Source organism: Dromiciops gliroides, chromosome 2 (assembly GCF_019393635.1).
Source record: "Dromiciops gliroides isolate mDroGli1 chromosome 2, mDroGli1.pri, whole genome shotgun sequence".
Taxonomy (NCBI): Eukaryota; Metazoa; Chordata; class Mammalia; order Microbiotheria; family Microbiotheriidae; genus Dromiciops; species Dromiciops gliroides.
The window spans coordinates 136,490,563-136,514,433 of NC_057862.1; the positions used below are offsets into that span (position 1 = coordinate 136,490,563).

At 33.8% G+C, this 23,871-nt stretch overlaps 1 protein-coding gene across 1 annotated transcript in view; it reads left to right on the top strand.

Moving 5' to 3' along the window:
- The window catches only part of MEF2A (myocyte enhancer factor 2A), a 224,415-nt gene that overhangs the window by 156,314 nt on the left and 44,230 nt on the right, over positions 1-23,871 (top strand). The window contains 3 exon segments of the mRNA XM_043982784.1: positions 12,975-13,112; positions 15,680-15,899; positions 17,438-17,501. Of these exon segments, the coding sequence (XP_043838719.1) occupies positions 12,975-13,112; positions 15,680-15,899; positions 17,438-17,501 (422 nt within the window).

Sequence of the window (23,871 nt, forward strand, 5' to 3'; positions counted from 1 at the left end):
TGGATTGTTCACTGTGTCTCACTCCCCATATCCAAGCTGTTGTCAAAGCCTACTGATTTCACCTTTATAACATCTCTCCAATATACCCCCTTCTTTCCTCTGATGTTGCCACCACTCTAGTGTAGGCCCTAATCACTTCATGCCTGGATTACTGCAGTAGCCTGTTAGTAGGTCAGCCTGCCTCAAATCTCTTCCCACTCCAACCCATCCTCTGTTAAGCCACTAAAGTGATTTTCCTAAAGCATAGATCTCGTTATGTCACCCCCAGTGCCTCCAGGAGCAAATACAAAATGCTCTGTTTGGCATTTAAAGTCCTTCATAATTAAGCCCCTTCCTACATTTCCGGTCTTCTTACATATTACTCCTTGACACATAGTGACACTGGCTTCCTGCCTATTCCATTGATGCAGTGACAGTGATCTTTTGGCCTTTCCATGAACAATATACTTCAAATCTCAGCATTCTTTCTGGCTGTTCCCCATTCCTGGAATGCTCTCCCTCCTCTGCTCCAACTGCTGAACTCCCTGGCTTCCTCCAAGTCCCATCTAAAAACCTGCCTTCTGCAGCCTTCCCCAACCCCTCTTAATTCCATTGCCTTCTTTCTGTTAATTATTCCCTAGTTATTCTTTCTGTAGCTTTCTTTGTTTATATTTCTTTACATTTTTGTCTCCTGCTTCAGATCGTAAGCTCCTTGAGTTTAGGAACTGTTTTTTGCCTCTTTTTGCATTCCTAGTGCTTAGCGTAGTGCCTGACACAAAGTAGGTGCTTAATAAATGTTAATGATTTGTTGAATAGCTTTTCACATAGGAAGGTTATAACCAGAAGCATTAAGGCAGATTGATTTGATTGAATAATTGAAAATTGGGGGAAGAGTGTTCTAAAGATGAAGGAAAGGACGTTTATTCCAATATCTCCTCTAAGGCTCACCTTCTTTCTATCCACAACCACAACACTGCTAAAGGCCTTTATCACCCAGCACCACAAGTCTGACCATATCCCTTTCCTAGGTCAGCAGTAAACTCTGGTGAATCTCTGCCATCTTCAGAGTCAAGTGTAAAACCTTTTGATTTTTAAAGCTCTTAACAATATGGTCCTTTGCTACCTTTTCTGGTCTTCCCACACAAAGCAAGCCCTTACATGGAGGTCAGAAGAAGTGATACAAGGATGCTCTCAAGGTCTCTCTGAAGAACTTTAGTATTGATTGTGAGACCTGGGAGACCCTTGCAGCCCAGACAGGGCTACCTAGCATGGCATGTCCATGTCTAAGAAGGGGTTGTGCTCTATGAGCAAAGCAGAATTGCAGTAACTCAAATGTTAGATGCATAAATCTGGAGACATTTCCATCTCAAATGTTCAAATGGACTCTTTGTACCTGAATTTTTTTTTTTATAAAAGTAAAATTTTTTTAGTAGTAGAGAATTGAGCATGTGTCTCTTTTATTATTCTTATTGCCTTTTGTAATTGTCTATTGTAATTTTTCTGGTACTATATAGAGTGAATATTTTTACAAGTATATAAATTCTTGATAAAACCAGGATCTTATTATTATTTGGTTTTTGCAGGCAGTGGAGGTTAAGTGACTTGCCCAGGGTCACACAGCTAGTAAGTGTCAAGTGTCTGAGGCCGGATTTGAACTCAGGTACTCCTGAATCCAGGGCCGGTGCTTTAACCACTGTGCCACCTAGCTGCCCCAGTATCTTATTTTTAAACTAACAAAATAGGGCACTATTAGATTTGATTTTTTTCTAGAAGAGAGGAAAACCAAGTTAGCAAAAGAGGAAAATTCATAACATATAATGAAGGAGTAAAATCTGTTGTTAAACTGTTTCACCAAGTTATATGCCATCAATAGCAAAAACTTATAAAAATGTAAAATAACCAGATTAACAAAAGAAGATATAGATAATTTAAATAAGCCGTAAATGAAAAAAATTTCAGGGCCCAGATGGACTTGTGAATCCTATTGAACATTCAAAGAACAATTTAAGTCCAGTCTTACATGAATTGTAAGGAAAAAAGAAAAGAAATTGAAGTCATTTTCACACTCTTCCTATGAGAAATTTGTTGTCCTGACACCTAAACCATGAATAGATAACAAAACTATAGACCAATATTACTAATGAATATTGATGCAAAACTGTTGGATGAAATATTAGCAAAGAGGCTACAGCCAAATATTAAGTATTCACAGTGACCAGATTGGATGTATACCAGGAATGTAAGAATAAAATGTTTAAGAAAATCATAAGTACAATGTGCTATATTAATAGCAAAAACAAAAAATCATGTGATTGTATCAGTAGATACATAAAAAGCCTTTACTAGAATATATAGAGAGTACAATCTTCAATATTTGAACCATATGACATAATTAAGGAATAATTATGTTAAATAGATTGATTTCTATACCAGAGAGTAACTTGTGATCATCAAAAGCACTATACAATTTCCAAAACATAATCTAGTCATCTTTCTTATCCTATTCAGTTCTAGAACCAAATTATCATCTATTCGTAATACTTGATTTACTAACTCAAGAGGCATGTCATTGTCTGAATAATAAATATTTTATCATGGATCTCATTGAGAAAGGTCTTATAGCTTAGGTTTAAAGGTTCTCTTACAACATGTCTTTCATGGATATGTTTATGCCATACAAGATTATTTGATAAATGCAGCCATAAATACCTCTTCAAAAAAATCTCTGATAACCAAATTTAAGCAAGATATACAAGAAGATATATCGTCACTCAAGGTATTAATCATTCTTGCAAATAATGCCTTGGATGAGGTCCCGGTGGAAAGAGAGGTTCCCTGTAGTTGATGTAGCCTTGCACATGTTAATGTTTACAAATAGTAGTATTTCACCAAAGTAAGTAATAACTTTGGTCATGAAACCTCTGATAACTAACCTATCTATACTTAGAAAAACAACTTATTAGATGCTTTCTACTTGATAGTTTGACCCATAATGGTAGAAATTCTCAATGTGTTTTAATGGAACAGGAGCTAACTTTAGGTGCTAAACATAGTAATCAGAGATTCAGATTAAAACTAAACAGCTGTTGGAAACATTCCAACTTTTGTTTTACTCCAGGCCTTTTTTAAAATATTGGTTTATATAGCAAATACTCTTAGTAAACATTCAGGCTTTCTTCTTCTTGTTTTGGTTATATCTATAACTGAGTAATTATATCTGAATGTAAGATAAACAGAACATTGTAGTCCCTTGGATTTATAAACACTTCACTTTGTTTAAATATTTTTTGAAATATTTAAATGAGTAAAAGAAACTTTGATTAATTGGTGTCTGGAACAGCTAGGTGGTGCAGTGGATAAAAGCACCAGCCCTAGATTCAGGAGGAGCTGAGTTCAAATTTGACCTCAGACACTTGACACTAGGTGTGTGACCCTGGGGAAGTCACTTAACCCTCTTTGTCCCACAAAAAAACATACACTCAAGATTAATTGGTGTTAGTATACCATAAAATGGAATCTAAAGATATAGTAATTATAGTAACATATCTATTACCTCTTGCCTAACTTTTCTTCTCCAAATTAGAGATCTCCATTTCTTTCAGATTTTGAATCATGTGCTTAGGTGGCAGGAAAGAATAGAGGAAAATGAACAGAAGAAATAAAAAGAAAAAATAATAATTTAAGTAAATTTAAAGAATTTAGTATAGAGTAGATAACCAGAAGTATGTTAAAAGATTCTGAGAATAGACTAGCATCAAATTAGTATAAACCAAAGTAATCATAGAGACAAAGTACTGACTTAAAAGAAGAGTATAGAATTATCACAAAAGAAATAAAAGGAAGAAAACATGTCTAATAATTATAACCTTAAGCTTGAGTGGATTTAACAATTGTATAAAATGCAAAAGAGTGTGGCATAATGGATAAGAAATGTATCTTTAAAGTAAATAAAATGAAGGATTAAGATAAATGAGACTGGCAAAAAAAAGTTTGTATGTATCAAGTGATTCCCCAGAAGCAGGAATTGAATTCATGCTAAAGACAAAACAAAAACAAAAACAAAAACAAAAACTCACAATGTCAAGAGAAAGGGTCAAGGAAAATACCTTACACTTGTGAGATTAAAATTGGATATTAGATCATAAATCTCCCCTACTTAACCTTTCCCTTAATTTATCTCCCAGACTAGTAAATGGAAGAAGCTTCTGGTTTTCTAGATAGAGCTGTATTGTATGGTAGTCTCAAGGTGTGTTGATTAGAAGAATAGGAAAGGTAGAAATACAATATAATCGCTTAAGTCTAGGCTTAGTCTATTTCTGTATAAAACTCACCAAAACCCAAGGCCACTTTTGGGGAGAGAGACTGAGTCAAGCACGTGCTGTTAACCGAGAGCCAGGCCGAGTCAAACTCCAGTCCACGTCTGTCTGTGCAGCGCAGCCAGGAGACCAGCGGAGCAGGAAAAAGCCCACTTCCATTCTCTCCTTGCCTTTTCAGCTCGTACCCCGAAGTTGATGCATAGCAGGCAGTCTGACATGGGCAGCAGGCGCACTGGCTTGCGTAGCTCATGCCATTGGTCTGCTCCCCGAAAGGGTGGTCCTTAAAGAAAAATTGGCGTCTTTCAGTTATCCTAACCGACTGTTAAAAAACTTTCATATTTTTTTACCACATTTCCCCCCTTTGCTTCCTCAAGAAACAGAATGTTTCCTTGATGGAACAGTAAATATGAAAGTTTTTCTTCCAACATCTGTCATTTTCCATTTTGGCATCTTTGCTATTCTAATGGGAGGTGGAATTTCAGAATTCCTTTAATTTGTGTTTCTCTGATTAGTAGTGATTTAGAGAATTTTTTCATATGAATATATGTGTGTATGTACACACACACACATAAACACCATTCCCTTGAGAGTTGCCAATACATATTCTTAGACCATTTGCCAGTTGGGGAATTGCTTTTTTTTTTTTTATAAGGTTTAATTAGGGGGGGCAGCTAGGTGGTACAGTGATTAGACCACCTGCCCTGGACTCAGAAGGACCTGAATTCAAATCTGGCCTCAGACACTTAACATTTACTAGCTGTGTGACCCTAGACAAGTCACTTAACCCCAATTGCCTCATCAAAAAAATTTAAAATTAAAAAAAAATTTTAATCAGTTCCTGATATCTTGGAGATGAGATCTTTATGAGAGAAACTTGCTATAAAGATTTTCTGTAGTGTTTTCCCTTTTAATTTTAACTTCATTACATTTTATATAATAAAAATTATCCATTTTATCTTCCGTAATCCTATTTTTTAATCAGTATCTAAGTGTTAGAATGATTATTGCTGGATGTATAATTTAAGATCTGGCATTGATAGATAGGTCCCTTTCATTTTCTTTTTTTTTCCCATTTTTCTTGAGGTTCTTTTTTTTTTCCTCTTTGGAGTTGGGTTTTTTTTGGGGGGGGGCAATGGCGGTTAAGTGACTTGCCCAGGGTCACACAGCTAGTAAGTGTCAAGTGTGTGAGGCTGGATTTGAACTCAGGTACTCCTGAATCCAAGGCCGATGCTTTATCCACTGCGCCACCTAGCTACCCCTCTTTGGAGTTATTTTATCACCTTTCTAGTTCTATAAAGTAGAATACTTTGGTTTCTATAAAGTAGAAAACTATAAAAGTTTTCTACTTTATAGAACCCAAAGTATTCTCTACCAAAGTATAGTAAAATAATTTAAACAGCATTGTCATTTTTTATTATATTGACTTGGTGTTTTCATGAAAAGTTAATTTCTGTCTTTATTTCTGTAAAAAGTTGCATGTATCTTTTAAGGTAGACTTCTACAGATTTTATATAGACGTATTTGATATCCAGTAAGTCTGATGAAGTTATTGTTTCACTTAATTTTTCAGTGAACTCATTAGAGTTCTTAAAGTAGCTATAGGTAGGTGGTACAGTGGATAGAATGCTTGGCCTGATGTCAGGAAGACATATGTTTAAATCTGCACTCAGACACTTAGTAGCTGTGTCACTGCACAAGTCACTTAGCCTCTCTGCTTCAGTTTCCTAATTTTTAAACTGGGGATAATAATAGCATTTAACTCTGAGTTGTTGTGGAAAATCAAATGAGATAATACTTATTTAGCAGTTAGTGCCCAGTGCCTTACATATAGTAGGTACTTAATAAATGCTTGTTTTCTTCTCCCCTACTCTGTCATATCATGTGCAAAAAGTAATAATTGTGGGGCAGCTAGGTGGCGCAGTGGATAGAGCACCGGCCCTGGAGTCAGGAGTACCTGAGTTCAAATCCGGCCTCAGACACTTAACACTTAATAGTAGCTTGATTTTTAGAGATATACTATTTATCATTTTAAGGACAAGGCCATTTTATTCCTGTTTAATAATATTTTAACAGAAATAGATGTTGTATTTTGTCAAAAGCTTTTTCTGCATCTATTAACATAATCATTTTTTTGTTGTTTTGCTATTAAGTTTATAGTTTTCCTACTATTAAATCAACCAAATATTCCTGGCGAAAGTCCAATCTTGTTATACTGTATAATCGTTGTGATATGTTGTTTTAGCCTGTTTGCTAGTGTTTTCTTTAAAATTTTTGCATTTATGTTCATTAGTGATATTGGTCTATAGTTTTCTCTTTTGATTCTCCTTGTCTTCTATCTCAAGATTATGTCTATATCATAGAAGGAATTTGGTAGCAAATCTTCTTTTGCCATTTTTTAGAACAATATATGTACTCTTGGAATTAATTACTCTTTGAATGTTTGATAAAATTTATTTGTGAATCCATATGATCCTGGAGTTCTTTCATTTGGAAGTTCATTTGTGACTTTTCTAATTTATTCCTCTGAAATTGGTTTATCTTTCATTTTTTGTTTTTTTAATTTGGGTGTCTTATATTTTTTAAAATGTTCATTTATTTCATGTAGTTTTGTTGTCCTGTAGTTGACAGATTTGCTTCTAATAATATTTTTATTCTTCATGTGTTGTGAATTCTTCTTTTAAGTTAATGTATTTCTATAACATAATTTTTGTGATTATATTTGTTCTATCCTCTTTTGACTAGTTTAGATAAAATTAAAGTTCAGGTAGCACCTGCTTCATTCATTTCCTTCCATGTTTGCTTATATTTCTACTTTTACAACTGAATTATATGTCTTTACAAGTTGTCCCATCTTGTTTGCCATTTTCCTTTAATGTATCCTTCCCCACCCTTTTTTTTCTTACATCCTCAAAACAATAAAACTTTAAATCTTCTGTCTCAGTTGACTGCCTTTATGACCTTGTGTGATATTTGCATTCTTTTAACATCTTCCCATCCTTTTCCCATCCATTAGAATGTAAACACTTGGGGCAGCTAGGTGGCACAGTGGATAGAGCACCGGCCCTGGATTCAGAAGGACCTGAGTTCAAATGCGGCCTCAGACACTTAACAATAGCTGTGTGACCTTGGGCAAGTCGCTTGACCCCAATTGCCTCACTCAAAAAAAAAAAAAAAGAATCTAAACAGTTCATCCTTATGAAGTTTCATCTGATTGTTCACTTGTAGTTACTTTTTAATTTTTCTCTTGGTTTCCATATTTAGATTTCAGATTTCCCTTTTCAGCTCTGTTTTTTTCATCAAGCATATTTGAAAATCCTATTTTTCATTCAAGTACCACTTTTTTCCTTGTGGGATTATACTCAGTTTTGCTGGGTTAGTTATTCTTGAGTGTAGACCTTTGTCTTTATGTTCTTTCCTTTAAAGAGAGAGCTACTAAATTTTGTTCAGGTGTAATTGTAGTTTGTCAATATTTGATTTACTTCTTGCTTGTGATATTTTTTTATTTTGTCTGGACACTGAATGTTAGAAATGACATTCCTAGGAATTTTCATTTGGGGGTGTTTTTAGGAAGTTATTAGTGAATTCTTTTTATTGTCACAGTAACCTCATCTAGGCAATTTTCTTTAGATTTCTTAAAATCTGATAAGTAGTCTTCATTTGATCATGTATTTCAGGTAATCTTAGGATCTTAACACAATTAAGTTATCTCTCTTTTATCTGTTTTTCTAGGTTGGTTGTTTCTTCTATAGTGATATTTTAAATCTTCCTCTGTTTTATCATTCTTTTGACTTTGTTTTAAAAATTGTTATTGTCTTGTAGAGTCATTAGTTTTCATTTGCTCCATTTCAATTTTTTAGGCAGTTTATTACTACTAGATTCAAATTTTATACCTTTTCTGTTAAGTTTTAGTTAACTTCTTTTCCCACTTCTCTTTGACATAGCTCTCCTTTCATCATATCTTTTTAAAAAATTCTTCCATCATTTTCTTCAAAGAATTCTAATTTTTTGTGAGCAATCTGCATTTACATTGAGGTCTTAATTTTTTTTTAAGTCTCTTATCTTTGAGGTCTTAAGGATAAGTGTTTCTGAATTATACTCTTCTAGGCTTGTGTCTTAGTCATATATGTCATAAAAGTCCTTTAATTGGCTGTTTAGCTTACTACTCTCATTGGTGAAATCTCAAGAGCTGAATTCTAGGTCTTCTGTACTATAGGAATGAAGTTAAGGACCTTTCTTTCTCCTCTTTATCCCTTTTCTTTAGGCATTTTCTTTCAACAGGTACACCAAAGTTCTCTCCTATGATCAGCCTTAGTTGAAGTCCTTTTCTTTGGTTGAAGAAATAGAGGAAGAAAGGGCCTTTTCTTTAATCCTCATCCTGTCCTTAAATCTTCTTTAATCCTTAAATTTAAAGAATTTAAATCTTCCTCTGGTGGGGAGAGTCCCTGAGAGGAAGTGAGAGGTTAAGGCCTTTTTCCCCCTACAATTTTTAAAATCAACTATCAGCTTATATAGAGGCTTTTTCCCCTTCACACTGAGGTCTGTTTTTCTTAATTGAATAATTTTTTTTAACCTTAGCTCTGAAGTCTGTTAGTTTCACGTAATCAATAAACATTTATTAAGTGCCTGCTAGATACCAGCCACTGTACTATGTACTGGGGATACAAAAAGAGGCAAAAGACAGTTGATGACCTCAGGGAGCTTACAATCTAATGGAGGAGACAACATGCAAACAAATCTGTACAGGATAGACAGAAAATAATTATAAGAGGGGAAGCACTTGAATTAAGAAGGGATCGGGAAATTTTTCTTTGAATAGTGCTTGACTGACCATTGGGAAATTTTTTTAAAATTATCTATGATGTTTTTGTTGTTCAATGAGACATTTGACTACATTGATTTTTAAGACTTTTTATAAATAAAGTTGCAAATGAGAACATTAAAATATCTAAACATAGTGATACTTAGCAGAGAACTTTAAAATAGTTGTCAAGTCAGCTTAGATTGATTAATCAGTTAATTGCTCATCAAAGTATATCTCTTCAACAGTTTGTAATATACTTCTAATTAAGGAGTAAATCATTCTAAATTGTAGAAGCCCCTTAGTGTTTAAATTATTTTTACTTGTTATGTGGCCTTTCCCCTACCTATGTCAAAACTTCACTGAAACATTTTAAAATATCATCTGTTAGCACAAATAGATTTTACAAACAATATTTACTGCATAATGAAAAAACAAGTTATCATTATTAGCCATAGAGAAAGCATAGGTTGGTGCTGATTTGTTTTAATGGATGTTTTCACCATAAAAAAAGAATCTATATCCTCAATGATTAGGAACATTCTTTGTCATTCTTCATTGAGCAAGAGCCTGTTATGTTTAACTTCCTAGCCATTGGAAAAAATAAAGCTGTCCTGTATCCCTTAGGCCTCGCCTGGCCTTGTCAACAGATTCCACTTGTTAGGACCACCCACAGAGGAGAAACTTTTTACTTTTATGCTATTGGGTAATGATAAAGAAGACAGAAAAAGTCTTTTTATGGTAGTTGGGTCCTCAAAGCAATAGTATTTTTGTGATAAGGAAACAAGTTCGATATCAGACAGAACACTAACTTGTTATCTCCAATTGTGAACCAACCTCTTAAGTCTCTGGCAATCACAGGAACCCCATCTGCAGTGATAATTTCCAGAAACTTGAGCTGTAGATATTACAATATTTTTCTTCCTCCTAAGTAGAAGTAGAGTTAACCCTACCCTTTTTAGAATAAAAATCATGTGTATTCATTGAAGAAGTGCTGTAATATTACTTATAATAATGTAATATCACATATAGCATTTTTACAAATTCATAGACTCTCAATTGTTTAAATTCTTAGCTTATTAGTATGTGAGAGGTGGGGTTCAGCTTCTACATTTTTTATTCAATCGTGATTTTTTAATATTCCCAGAAAGAACAATAAATATAATTCTTAAATGAAGATAGTGAAAAAAGAGCATCTAAAGAATTTAGACAAAAGTAAAAAAGCAAATCCTTTTTCACTGACATACAAAGGATAAATTAGAAAATGCAGTGTAATTTTAATAAATGTTTTCCCCAGGTTTAGATTTTTAATAATTTATTATCTTTATTCGAATATATATTTTGGCATAAAATCTGTATCAAGATGCTTCTGACTTCTTGTGTTTTGTTTATAGGTCTATGTAAGTTATAAGGTTTGATTGTGAACTGGTATATTAAGTGTTAACATTTTTCTTGCTGATATCAGTATGCAGAGAACTGGCAAGCAGAACTTGCTGAGAAGAGTAGAGAGGATAACTGTCTCCGACCTTCAGTGTCCTAAACAACAGGTCCTTTTATGGCAAAGACCAAATAATGTTCACATGATTGGTTAGACCAGGAGAGCTTAGTGTAATGACAGGTGTTGGAGAAACAGGTGTAGCATTTGCCATGTGCTGATTTAGTGATTACATTTTAGCTCTCTGTGTGGGATGATACATAGCATATGCCAAGTAATTTGAGAAGGAATTATGTCTATACTGATGATGACCTATGATCTTTGAGGATTTTCTTTTGTAACCAGTGTTGCCGTTATGAAATCAAATAAACAGGTTACCTTAATAGTAGAAATACTACGTAAAAATGTCTGTATTTAAGTGCTCACGTTTCTGCCTCTCTCAAAACAAAATTTATCAAGGAAAACATCATGATGATAATGTATTTAAGAGATGGATTCAACTACTTTCATTATTATAAACTGTTAAAAATCATTAGTAAAATAAATAATAGAATAATTTATTTAAAAGCTTAGGGTTAGGTTAGCTTGACCAAAAATTACAAATTCTACTAGACTTTGCTGAAAAATTTTATATACTTCTAAATATGCCCTCCCCATGGTCAGGATAACATTTAAATTTCAAAGCTACATAAATTGTTTAACCAAGTAATTCTACCAAAAAATAGACCCAACTTTGTTAGAAAATCAGAGAGCCTTTTTGGAAGAGAAAGGTTTAAGAAGAAAATATGAGAAAATTTCCACCTTTTTTTCCCCTTTTAAAAATCTAATAGGTCATTTAAAAGTATTTATTTTGAAGCTAGTATTTAGTCCTCCAAGGTGACAGTATATCACTTGGGATACTGAGTTACATTCAGTAAACAGGAATCACAATCTACTGGCCAAGGCAATAGCACTATCAAAGCACTGAAGAAGATATGTGAAAAGAGATACAAAAACCGTTATGTTCTGGGTAATTGTTTTATTTACAAATGTTCTCAAATGTTCTGCAGTATTTTTCATCACTTGAATATGACATTATTTGATATATTCTTACATATTTATTCAATATCATTTTCAAAATAAAATTTTGAGAATTTAAAATTTAAAATGGAATTAAGGGACTACCATGTTATTTTGTTGTTGTTGTTGTTGTTGTTGTTCTTGGAGTAGAGAAGAAGTTAATTGAATAATCCATGTTATTTTCATAGACAAGTAAAATCATTTAGTCAATAAACATGTATTAAGAACTTTGTGTAAGGTGCTGTGCTAAGTGCAGGGAATAAGTGCAAAAATATGGCCTCAAATATTGCCCTCAAGTTACATTCTAATGAGAAAGACAATGAGCAAATAATTGTACGCACATACACATACAATGCAAATGAAAGATTATATAATACATATGTATACACATATATATCCTTCCATTTTCATTGCGTGTGTGTGTGTGTGTGTGTGTGTGTGTGTGTGTATACACATATACAATGGAAATGGAAAATAACCAGAACAAAATTAGGAGAAAGGGGGGCAACTTGGAAAGGATTTTAACTAAGTCTTTAGGGAAGCAATAGAGGTCAGGGCAAAAAAGGATTCCAGGCATGAGGGACAACCAGTTAAAAATTACAGATACAAGAGATGAAGTATCTTTTGTGGAAATGCGAATAGGCTGGTTATAGCTTGGCATTAGAGTATGTATAGGAGAGTAAATTATAAGAAGATTGGGAAGGTAGGATAGATAATATATCACTGAAATAGTTATTTTATTGTGGAAGTGCAATGGTTGAAAACAACAGCAACAACAACAACACATCTTTTCAAAGAACCATTTTTTACATTTCCATTTTTGCTCTATAAATTCCTGTTCATTCAACTATCATGATTAATAAAGTTGATTGGGGCCCATCATATAGCAGTAGAAACTCCCAAAGCGGTATGTGATTATAGTGTTCACTAAGTAGTTAGAAAGGGGAGAAATTAATTTAACTGGCTGTTTTTTCTATTTTACTGTAAAATAGCTTATTTTGAGTATTCACTGTGGTAGGTTATCATGAGTATTCTTAATGAATTTGTTCTTTTTTTAAAAATTAGAGTACATTTAAAAATCATTTCAGTGGCTCAATATAGTTCAGTTCAGTCTGTGCTCTCTTAGTGAATAAACAAAAAATCATGGCAAGTTAGTATTATTTGTGTGTGAATTCTCCAATTGTATTTCAGACATTAAGAAAGAAAGGCCTTAATGGTTGTGAGAGCCCTGATGCTGACGATTACTTTGAGCACAGTCCACTCTCGGAGGACAGATTCAGCAAACTAAATGAAGATAGTGATTTTATTTTCAAGCGAGGCCCTGTAAGTACTTTCATTTACCTTTACTTTTTATTTGTTGATCCTTTTTATTAACTTCATTATTTAGGCTCTGAACAAGAAGGAACACAGAGGGTGCGACAGCCCAGACCCTGATACTTCATATGTGCTAACTCCACATACAGAAGAAAAATATAAAAAAATAAATGAGGAATTTGATAATATGATGCGGAATCATAAAATCGCAGTGAGTACTAAAGTATGGTTTGTGCTTCTATCTTGTGCATGAAGATGTTCATAAATATAGCTTATTGTTTTAGTATTCAGTGATACACTTCAGAAGCAATAATATGAGATCATTCATTAAGGAGCACATTCCTTTTTAATTTGTTAGTTGTATGCCAGCCCATATCAGTGGGCACTGGAGAATAAAAAGCCTCAGCCTTCAGGCGGTCTCTGTTGAGAAATAGCATAGAGGAAGAATAGTTAAGTTCATGAGCATTTTGTCTATCATAGTGACTTCTTATCTTTTTTAGGAAAGTGTTCTAATTTTCATTTTGATTGGTTGACTCTTTCATTAAAAGTTTTAAATTGTTTTAAAATGCTCTTTTGGACAGTACTTATTTAATATCTTAAAGTAGAAATGGTAAAACTGAATTAAAATTTTTTTTTCTATTTCCTTACTGACTTCCTCCTTTTTCCTCTCAGCCCTTAAATGGATATTGGCAACTTCAAATCTAGTGTGTAGATTTAGCCTAAAGTGCAACCTCCTTTAATTATTTAAAGGTAGTCTTAGCTGCTTGAATAGTAACCATATTTTCCATTTTGAGGCTTTGTAAAAATTACCTGGGGGCAGCTAGGTGGCACAGTCGATAAAGCACTGGCCTTGGATTCAGGAGTACCTGAGTTCAAATCCAGCTTCACACACTTGACACTTACTAGCTGTGTGACCCTGGGCAAGTCACTTAACCCTCATTGCACACACACACCCCCAAATTACCTGATCCTTACAATACCATATTTGGTAGCATTTTCATACAACTTTTTTCTTGGGGGCAGCTAGGTGGTGCAGTGGATAAAACACCAGCCCTGGATTCAGGAGGACCCCAGTTCAAATCTGGCCTCAGGCACTTGACACTTTTTGTCTGTGTGACCCTGGGCAAGTCACTTAACCCTCATTGCCCTACCAAAACCCAAACAAACAAAAAAAACCCACGTTTTTTCCTAATACAGTCCAGTGCTGAATCTATAATCCTATGATTGTATGTTGATATGCTGAGAGGCTTATTGTAATTTATAAGAAATAGTCTTTTCCAGAACAGATTTTAAAGGAGTATTCTCTTTGGGTTGGCCAAATGACTTCTGAGACTTCCTCTAGCTCTAAATCTGTGGTCTCATGATTTTTTTAGAATTACTTGTGTCTGTATAGTCAGTAATAATGAAAAGCTATTTTCTTTAGATTGAAGCTTCTGGCAGAGCCTTACCTTCTGTCCCAATATTAGGATTTAATCAGGACAGCTTTTCCAAGCTCAGTGTCAGTGCTTTTTCTCTAAGGTGCCTTCTATAAGCTTAATATCTAATTTCCCTTAAACACACACATAAACATACACAAACAGGTATCATGAATAGTATTGTTTTGGTTAAACTAACACCGCTACAAGAATACATATGTTCATTTTAATAGCAAATAAAAACTACCTACCTCACAGGGTTGTTGTGAGGATTAGTGAATTGATGTCAAGCTTCTGTAGTACTGAAAAAATAAAGTTTTTGGTAAAAAAAATAAGTCATCAGATCTATTGCTTGCTACTTTTTGTTCAGTTGATATAATTCTACATTAAACTGATTTACATTGGGTCTGGAAATTCTTTGCATTCTATCAGCTTTCTTCTGGATTGATAGTGATTTGCTGATAAGGGAAAGCAAAGTGGTTTCTTCTCAAAATTGAGGTGTAGGTAACTCTTTCTAATAGTTTAAAAGAATTTTTATAGGATCTTTAAAGGTAAAATTCAAGAAATAAAGAGAAAAGACCTTTATAAAACGGAGTAATATCTCTAGCAGACCATTAATTGATAGGAATAGATATGACATGTCGTGGATACCATTTATATATTGTATGTGAATTTTCATAGAGTAGTTTTCTTAAAGTTTTCTCCAAACAAATTTCTTTGTACAGATATATTTACTGTAAAGACAGAATAGTAAAAGAAATTCTTTATTAATCTGATCTGCCATGGGTTACCTGTTATTTAAGTATATTTTCTGTATATTATTTCATTTTTTCCAGGACCATTAATTAATATGTTGACTTGGGGGGGTAAATTTTTAAAAGAATCAAATATATTACTAATTGGTACTTTCTTTGCTTGATGTCTCATGACTTTTGAAAATAACATGCATATTTTTACATGTCATATTTTGAATCAGCAACAAACTCATGAACTAGATTTAGAAGAAAGAGTTAAATCTAGGCTAACTTTTATTTTTAAGGTGATAATAATAGTTCTATTTCTTATAATTTTATTTGTATTGTTTCACAAAATTGCTTTCAAATTAAAGGTATTCTCACTTCTGACCCTCAGTTGTGTCAGTATTTGTTATGAAAATTAATATTGTAATTAATATCCATTTTCAAGGTGAACTTAAATAAATTATTTGTATATTAGGCTTTTGCAAGACTGTTGAACAGAGCTAATGTCTGTCTTTGCATTTAAATGTTATAAATACCTTGTGAAACAAAGTATACTAAGTAGTTTATTAGTTCTAAAATATTAATGAAAACTAAAATTTCCCCTTTTTTTTCTTTATTTCTAGCCTGGCTTGCCACCTCAGAATTTCTCAATGTCAGTTACGGTTCCCGTAACCAGTCACAATGCTTTGACCTACACTAACCCAGGGAGTTCACTTGTATCCCAATCTTTGGCAGCCAGTTCATCATTAGCAGACACAAGCATGCTCTCTCCACCTCAGTCTACAATGCATAGAAATGTATCACCTGGAGCTCCTCAGAGGCCACCAAGTACTGGCAACACAGGTAATCTTTTCTTTTCATTTTTACAGTCCTTTTCTTGGTATTGTAATAATAGAGTGGATTGGTAACTAATAGCAAGTGCTGTTTGACAAGAGTCAAGTCATCTTCCACTACCTTACTGACTCAGAATAAGTTAACATCATTGCTCTTCAGTTTTTTCTTTGACTTTCATTCAAGAACTATTCTTTAAGAAGTATTAATTTGTCTAGTACTATGAAGAATAAAACATAGTCTCTTCCATTATTCTTTCATTTATTATATCATTGGAATGATATGACACTTACAATTAGTAAGTAATATTTGGTTTCATGAGAAAAAGGAGAAGGTAAGAATGAGGTAAAAAATACAAAAGATCAGGGTGGACTTCCTAGTCAGAAAAGCAGCCCTTAATTTGAACTTCAAATGGGATAGCTGGGATTTTAAAGGACCTTCCAGGAGGGATGACATTGTTCTTCAGTCTTTTCAGACTCATTGTGACCCCATTTGGGGTTTTCTTGGCAAAGCTACTGGGGTTATTTACCATTTCCTTTTACAGTTGAGGAAACTGAGGCAAATGAGGTTAAGTAATTTGCCCAGGGTCACACAGCTGGTAAATGTCCGAAACTAGATTTGAACTCAGGAAGATGAGTCTTCCTTACCTCAGGCCCAGTATTCTATCACTGCATCACCTAGATACCCCAGGTGGATAGAAAACTATAACCAAAAACTTGACATTAAGGATTTTAATTGTTGTGTTCAGGGAATAGTAATGAGACCAGCTTAACTGGATTGGTGGAGTTACATTGAGGAAAAGTTCTATTTATTTGGAAGAGGATGTACTCATGGATAAACATTACTGGATTGTCCCCAATTATTGAACTTCACTCATGTTTGTCCCTCTGCCCAGATTAAATCTTCTTGCTTTCCCCTCAATATCTCTGTCTAAATCCTGGCCCATTTATCAAAGTCTAACCTAAATTCCTCTTCTCCTGTAAATTCCATGTCATAGATGACTTTCCTTCTCTAAATTCTACACTCATTTGATTATATTATATCCAGTTAATAATTCAGGAAGATATGGCTTTTTTCCCCCAACTAAATATAGTGATCCCCTTGAGGAGAGGGACCATAGCTATCTGTCTTATACTTACTTTTATCTCCCACAGCACCTAAACCAGTGCCCTGCACAAAATAGACACTCAAAAATTGGTAATTCATTTAAGAAATTTGAGGATAAACATAATGAGACAAGAATATGTGGACTTTAAATGACAAGAATTGAACTTATGGTTGGGGAATCATAAGTTTTTGGACAGGAGAATGATATGATTAAATAAACATCTTTTGTTTTCTTTATTAAACATCTTTATTCCTCTCATTATGCTCTTGTCTGGTGTCATTTATCAGGAGGATATAGAGACTTAGGTCCATGGCCAAGTAGGCATATTCTCCAAAAACATTCATGTTGAAACATTTGTTGATTCTATACATGTTTTTTTTAATGTTCAAGTGGTATTTAATACAAATTGGAATAGCCAATCTTTATGTCTTTTTAATATTAGGTGGAATGTTGAGCACTGCAGACCTCACAGTGCCAAATGGATCTGGAAATAGTCCAGTGGGTAAGTAAGTGATGTTAATCGTTGGTTTATGTATTGCAGGCATCCATCTCCATGTTTGAGACATAAGAAATTTGATCTCAGCTCATTACCTCCTACTAAATTAAAATTCAGGGGAGAAAAAAACTGGAAAAATGACTAGGCTGATAGGTTCTGAGTATTTTTTTAAAGAAAAAAAATTCACCTATGTCTCTTTAGAAGCTTTATTTCTTCCTTGAGCCTATATTCACAGTTTTCTTTTTTATTTTGAAATGCCATGTTAAAATTATTTTTAAAAAATTTTTTGGAAAGAAGCTTTTATATCAAGGTATAATAACTTAAGGAGAAGCATCCTAAATTTTCTATCTCATTATTCAGTGTTTGACTTCAGGGAAGCAAGTCTTCTTATAAAATTATAGTATCTTTTCTATAACACCATATACTAACCAGGAAAGTTCAGAGTATGAGTTGACAGCTTTGTGTTTAGATGTAAAGAATCGAAGAGTTTTATCTTCAAAGGGTCAGCCAATAGAATTTTTTCATTTTGATTCTCATACATATGTGACAAATATTTGAACATATTACATAAATATCACTATAAAAATTAGCTCCTACAAATTATAGAGAATGTTTAAAATAATTAATATGTTCACTAATACTTTTCTCAAAGCATTTCACAATAAGCTGTGAGAGCATACAAAGATATTTAAGAAGCTTCCAGTGCCTTTGGTGACATGTACATGTACAACTACTCTGCAAAGCCATATATGATTATAGGTGCCATATGAGTGATATAGCAGTACACAATCCTATAGAAGTTTAGAGAGAAAATTTATTTGATAGTGCTTGCCTTAATCTGTTTGAAGATCAATGGAAACTTTGAAATTGCAAGGTAGATTGTTAGTGTAGTGATTAGAGTACTGGGTTTAGTGTTAAGAACTGAGTTCAGATCTGGCCTCAGACATTTACTGTCCCTGAGCTGTCACTTGAACCTCTGTTTCTTCAGTTATAAAATGGGGATAAATAACTGCATCTACCTTGTAGGGTTTGTTGTGTGGATCAAATGAGATCATATTTGTAAAGTGCTTACTTAGCATATTATAGGCACTATATAAATGCTTATTCACTTCCTTTCCCTTAAGTTGGCTGAAATCAAGTTTGAGTCTTGGTAAGCATTGTCTGGGTAAGTTAGGGAATTGTAAAACACAAGAAATTAGGACTCCCTTCTTCAATACTTTGATGGATATGTATTTATATTGATATAGGTAGGTATTCTCTCCAGGGATGTAGATTGCAACCTCTCCACACTCTCTTGGCTATGCAGATCCTCTACAAGCAGTCTACTCATTGTGCTTGGAAACCTTTCTCTAGAATTCTTGATATTTGCATGGATAGACAGCTGTGCTTCCCATACTTTGGTAGAGAGGTGATAGGCTAGAGATTCATAATGAGGCATATATTTTCAGACTTAGCCAATGTGTAGATTTATTTGCTTGACTATATTCATTTGTTACACAGGAGAGTTAATCTTTTTTCCCCCTGAGGGAGGGGTAGAGATGTGGAGAATTGGAAATAGAGTAATATTGGTAGTTCCCTCCTCCCCCAAAATGTGTCACTTAAACATTAAAATAGAAGAAAACAGAAGGAAATGTAGATGGGGATGCAGATAAGCAAGGCAGTGCTGTAACTGAGTTAAAGCTTTACATAATACAGCTTTCAGTTCTTTGGATTAGAGAATGTCCTGTTTATTGATAGTTATCAAGTTCATAATATTAAAAAATATTTTTAAATGACATTTCACAGGTCCTAGTGAAACACTTATGTTGTGCATCAGTTCTCTCTTTTTCTCATGGTAGAACTGGCCCACCTCCTTTTTCCATCATGGATGCTATCTTATATAACTTCTTTTTTGCATTTAGTTGTTGGTATGATGAAACTTATGTTCACTGTGTTTTTCTTCATTGCCAGTTGTGTTACTGTAGCTTCATTTATTGAGAAGCAGTGAAAGAAAAAATAAGATTACAGAAAGGTTGGCAAGAGATCCAATTAAGCCAGATCATCCCTAGATCATTTAAACATGAAATTGGAGGGAGTCCAACAGACAGTAAATGGAAAAGATAGGTCAAGATGACTATAACAAATGTTTTTCTCCACTTGTAATAGTGGAGTCACCACATTTGAGCTCTAACATAAGTACCCCCCCCCCCAACAGGCAGGTCCCTAAACCTCTCCGCAATTCAGTTTCCTCCTCTATAAAAGGCAGGGGTTAGGCTACATAAACTATAAATGTTAAATCTCTGGAGTTAGGATCTATACCTGTATAAAAGAATTCCTGATGGAGGTATCAGAAAAAAGAGGTTTTCACAAATAGAAACACAAAATTTCACAAATAGTATTCTGCAACAGTGGTGTCAGACACCAAAAGAAATGAGGGCACTAAGCCACATATAATGATCACTTTGGACTTTATATTGACTTACTTTTAAGATATTGTATCTATGTTTTGTTAAATATTTCTCAATTACATTTTAATCTGGTTCAGTCCACACTCAGTATTGCAGGTCACATATTTAACACCTCTGCCATAACAGACCACATCTTTGCAATGATAAAGTTGACAGCAAGGTACAAAGAATACAGGATCCCAAAATGGTTTAAAAGCATTTAAGGTTTACCTGTATTTATTAAATATCTAATTATATGTTATTCTGCTAGTTCCTGTACAAAGAGAATAATAAAATAGTTATGATACCCTCTTAGACCTTACAAATCCAGAAAGATGACTGTGATAGAGATGATGTGAAAAGGATTTATTAGGCAGTGTGTGAATGGGCGTAAAGTTCTTTACATCTCAGTTATATTCTCTGTCCTTTACCATCAGCTCTGATCTTTCTGTGCTTCAGACACATCTTCATTTGTCTATGACATCTCCATCTAGTTATCCTATCAACACTTCAGACTCATAATGTCCCAAAACAAATCTCTTTTCACTTAAAACTGCTTATCCTCCTAATTTCACTTTTGAGTTCAGCAATGCCCATTCTTCCTATTCTAGACTTTGATGTGATATCTTTGACTCTTACTACCTCTCCCTCACCTTGCATATCTAGTCAATTATCATTTCCCAAAAGTGATTCTCCAAATCTAGTCTACCTCCTTAACAATTCATATCCCTTATCTCATTTCTACTCCTGCCCCAAAACCAGCATAGTACATTATCAGCCTCCTCTACTACTTACAATAGTTTAACAGGTTTTCCTGCCTCCATGTTTTTTCTCCCCTTTAGTAATACTACCAGACTGATCTTCCTTTTGTATAGATCTCGTGTCACTTTTTTGCTCAAAAGTCATAAGTAGTAACCTCTTACTTACTAAATAAAGTTCATATTCCTTTGCCTGGCATTAAAGGCACATCATAATTTAGTTCCAGCTTCCCATTTCAACTTTATCTCTTATTACATACACTTGTTAGCATAGTACCAAATTATTTTTTAGAGTGGTTGGACTAATTTGGAGTTCTAGTCACTAGTTAAAGGGAAGCCTTAAATGCATAGATTTTGTTCATGCAAAGGTTTTTATTTCTATATAATCCAAATTAGCTATTTTATCTTTTATGTCTATTCCTTTTGTTAAGAATTCTCCCCTGAGAGAACTTTAATAGACAGGTAATATACCCATTTTGAGCTTATTGGGATATATGGTATAAGATATTTGTCCAAACCTAATTTCTGGCAACTACCTTCAATCTCAGGGGTTCTTATCAAATAAGGAGTTTCTGAATTCAAGGTTATTTTAGCTTTTCTTTTTATAGCTTTCTAAAAGCTTGTTATTCCTCTCCACTTGCCTTCTCACTCTTTACCCATGTTTTTCTCTGTTGCATTTCCACTCTGCTTTGTTATGTTATACCCTCGGTATTGATGTACCTCTGCTTCATTTAAAATAATTTGAAATAATTTTCAATTTCAGATCTAGGTTTTAATTGTATTCTTAACATCCCATGGACTTTAAGCACCCTGAAATCTCGTCTTATTCCATTTTTTCTTAATTTCTGAAATTTTAAAAGCACTATATAGTTGCCCTGTGATATTTACAGTGGTTAGGGGCACAGGATTCCTGCAAATGTGAAAAACCATGAATAACTCTATAGGCCCCTCCCCAAACCTTTATTTTTAATCATTCTGATCATATTGCACCCATAAAAAAGTTGCACTTTCTACAGGAGAGAGATTAGTATTTCACACACTATGCAGTCTTCTCAACTTCAAGTATAGCTGCAATAGCTGCTTCACAGATTTCCTTCTCTTTCGAGAAAAGTTCAGTTGGAGAAAATCACAATTGAGTCTGGATGGTAGAGAGACCAAGAGGAGGCATTCCCAAAGAGAATGCATAACTCTAGTTCTTAAGTGCATTGAAACTTTTAACAAAATTTAACTATCTGTAATAACTTTATGTATGTATACTTATGGTAGTAGATAATAAAATAGATTAATATGCAGCATTTATTATTCACTCAGTTTAATTTAGGGGTTTTTTTACATATAAATGACATCTAAGGATTTTCTGCAGTATGCCACAAATCTCAAAAAATTCCCATTTAATTATTGATAGCCAAAATTGCAAATGTGAAATGTGCAAATGTTGAAAGATGAGTGTACATAATTTCCTTTTCTTGATCAACCTGTCCCTCAGAACTCTTTGATTTTTATTTCTTTTTTCCCCTTAAGCTTCTTGTGCATTGTTTTTGTTTTCCTTTCTATTTAAGAAGTCTTGGCTATGACATTGTTATTCAGTTGCTTTATGTCATTCTCTTTAATGATCTTACTTTCTTTATCTCTATAGAGAAGCAGTAGTGGAAATGTGCTGAACTTAGTTAGAAGACCTGAGTTTAGCTCCTGGTTGAGGTACCTTCTAACATGTTTCACTATGGACTCAGGCCTTTTCATCTCTGAGTGTAGGTTTCCTCATATGTAAAGGAAATATGTGCATTACCCACTTCACAGGGTTGTTGTGAGAAAGCCCTTTTTATGCCTTAATGTGCTAAATATGGGCTGTTACACCCCTAATTGACTTCCTCTATGCCCCATTTTATATTCCTCTTTTTCTCCTTTGTTATGCTTAAATATGTTGTTGCAAGCTTAAAATATAGTGAAGATTCATTTTTTTTCTCTTGAAATCTTGTTCATTATCCTTTATCACAGAAGATGGTGGCATTTCAGGCATGAGAACTGTCTTAAACTCCTTTTTCTTCTTTGGTATTAATTGATAGTGATGAATTTGATATTCCTTGATTAGAGAAGGACAGGGTTGTTGACATCCAGTTTTCTTATCTAACCAGATGCAAATCAGACAATGGGATGGATATCTATAACCATTGCCTTGTTTTTGTTTGTTTGTTTTCTTCCCCAGATGAAATTACTGAGTTTCAAGAGAAAAGGAAGCAGCTTATTTTGATTACAATATTTAATTATATATAATAAGTATTTCATTTCCAAAATTGGGACTGTTATATAATGAAGATTTTAAAAGACTGCCTTTGAGACATTTTACTAGCCTTTTATTTAGGGATAAGGGTAGGGAGTAAGGATAGGACCAATTACTTCATTATAATAGAAAGCTGCCAATTGAGGAACTATGCATTCAAGTTGGCACCCTCTCTGTAACTTATACTCTTAGAGAATTGCCTAGAACTTTGAGAAGCTAATTACTTGGCCAAAGTCATATGGTCATGTATCAGAAGTAGAACTTAAATCCAGGCCTTGCTGGCTGCAAGGTCAGCTCTCTAATCATTATGCTGTCCCCACCTCCAACAGCTTCCCCCCAAAAAAGGTATTAGCAACATTTGTTAAAAGCCTACTATGAGCAAAACATTATACTAACGCTTGATATTAAGAGCTACTATTTTTTTCTCCACCACAAATGTGGTAAATAGGATACTCAGATATTTGTAATAAGCTTATTGATTGCTAATAATACTAGCACAGTAATTTTTTATTATTGTAAGTATTAAGTATGAAATTTCTCTATTAGATGAACAGCTTAAATGCATAAGCAAGAGACTTTCCTTGAACATTACTGTTTTATCCTAAATTTAAAAAAATTATAATATGACTATTAAAAATACAGATATTCTTTTTTTAATTTTGTGGAAGATAACCCCTTGAGTACTTTTTATTTATTGTCAGTCATAACTACAGCTATTGTGCAATCCTTCTCTCCTGTAGGGAATTTAACTACACTTTAAAAACATTTAGATAATACTAATTACTCTCAATAGACACTATTCTTCCAGAATGCTATGACTTGCTCTATAATTTTTGAAAGGGACCGGCAGATGTGAATTAATCTTCCCTATTCCAGAGTTTTTAATTGCAGCCCAGCAACAAGCATACCAAATAGACA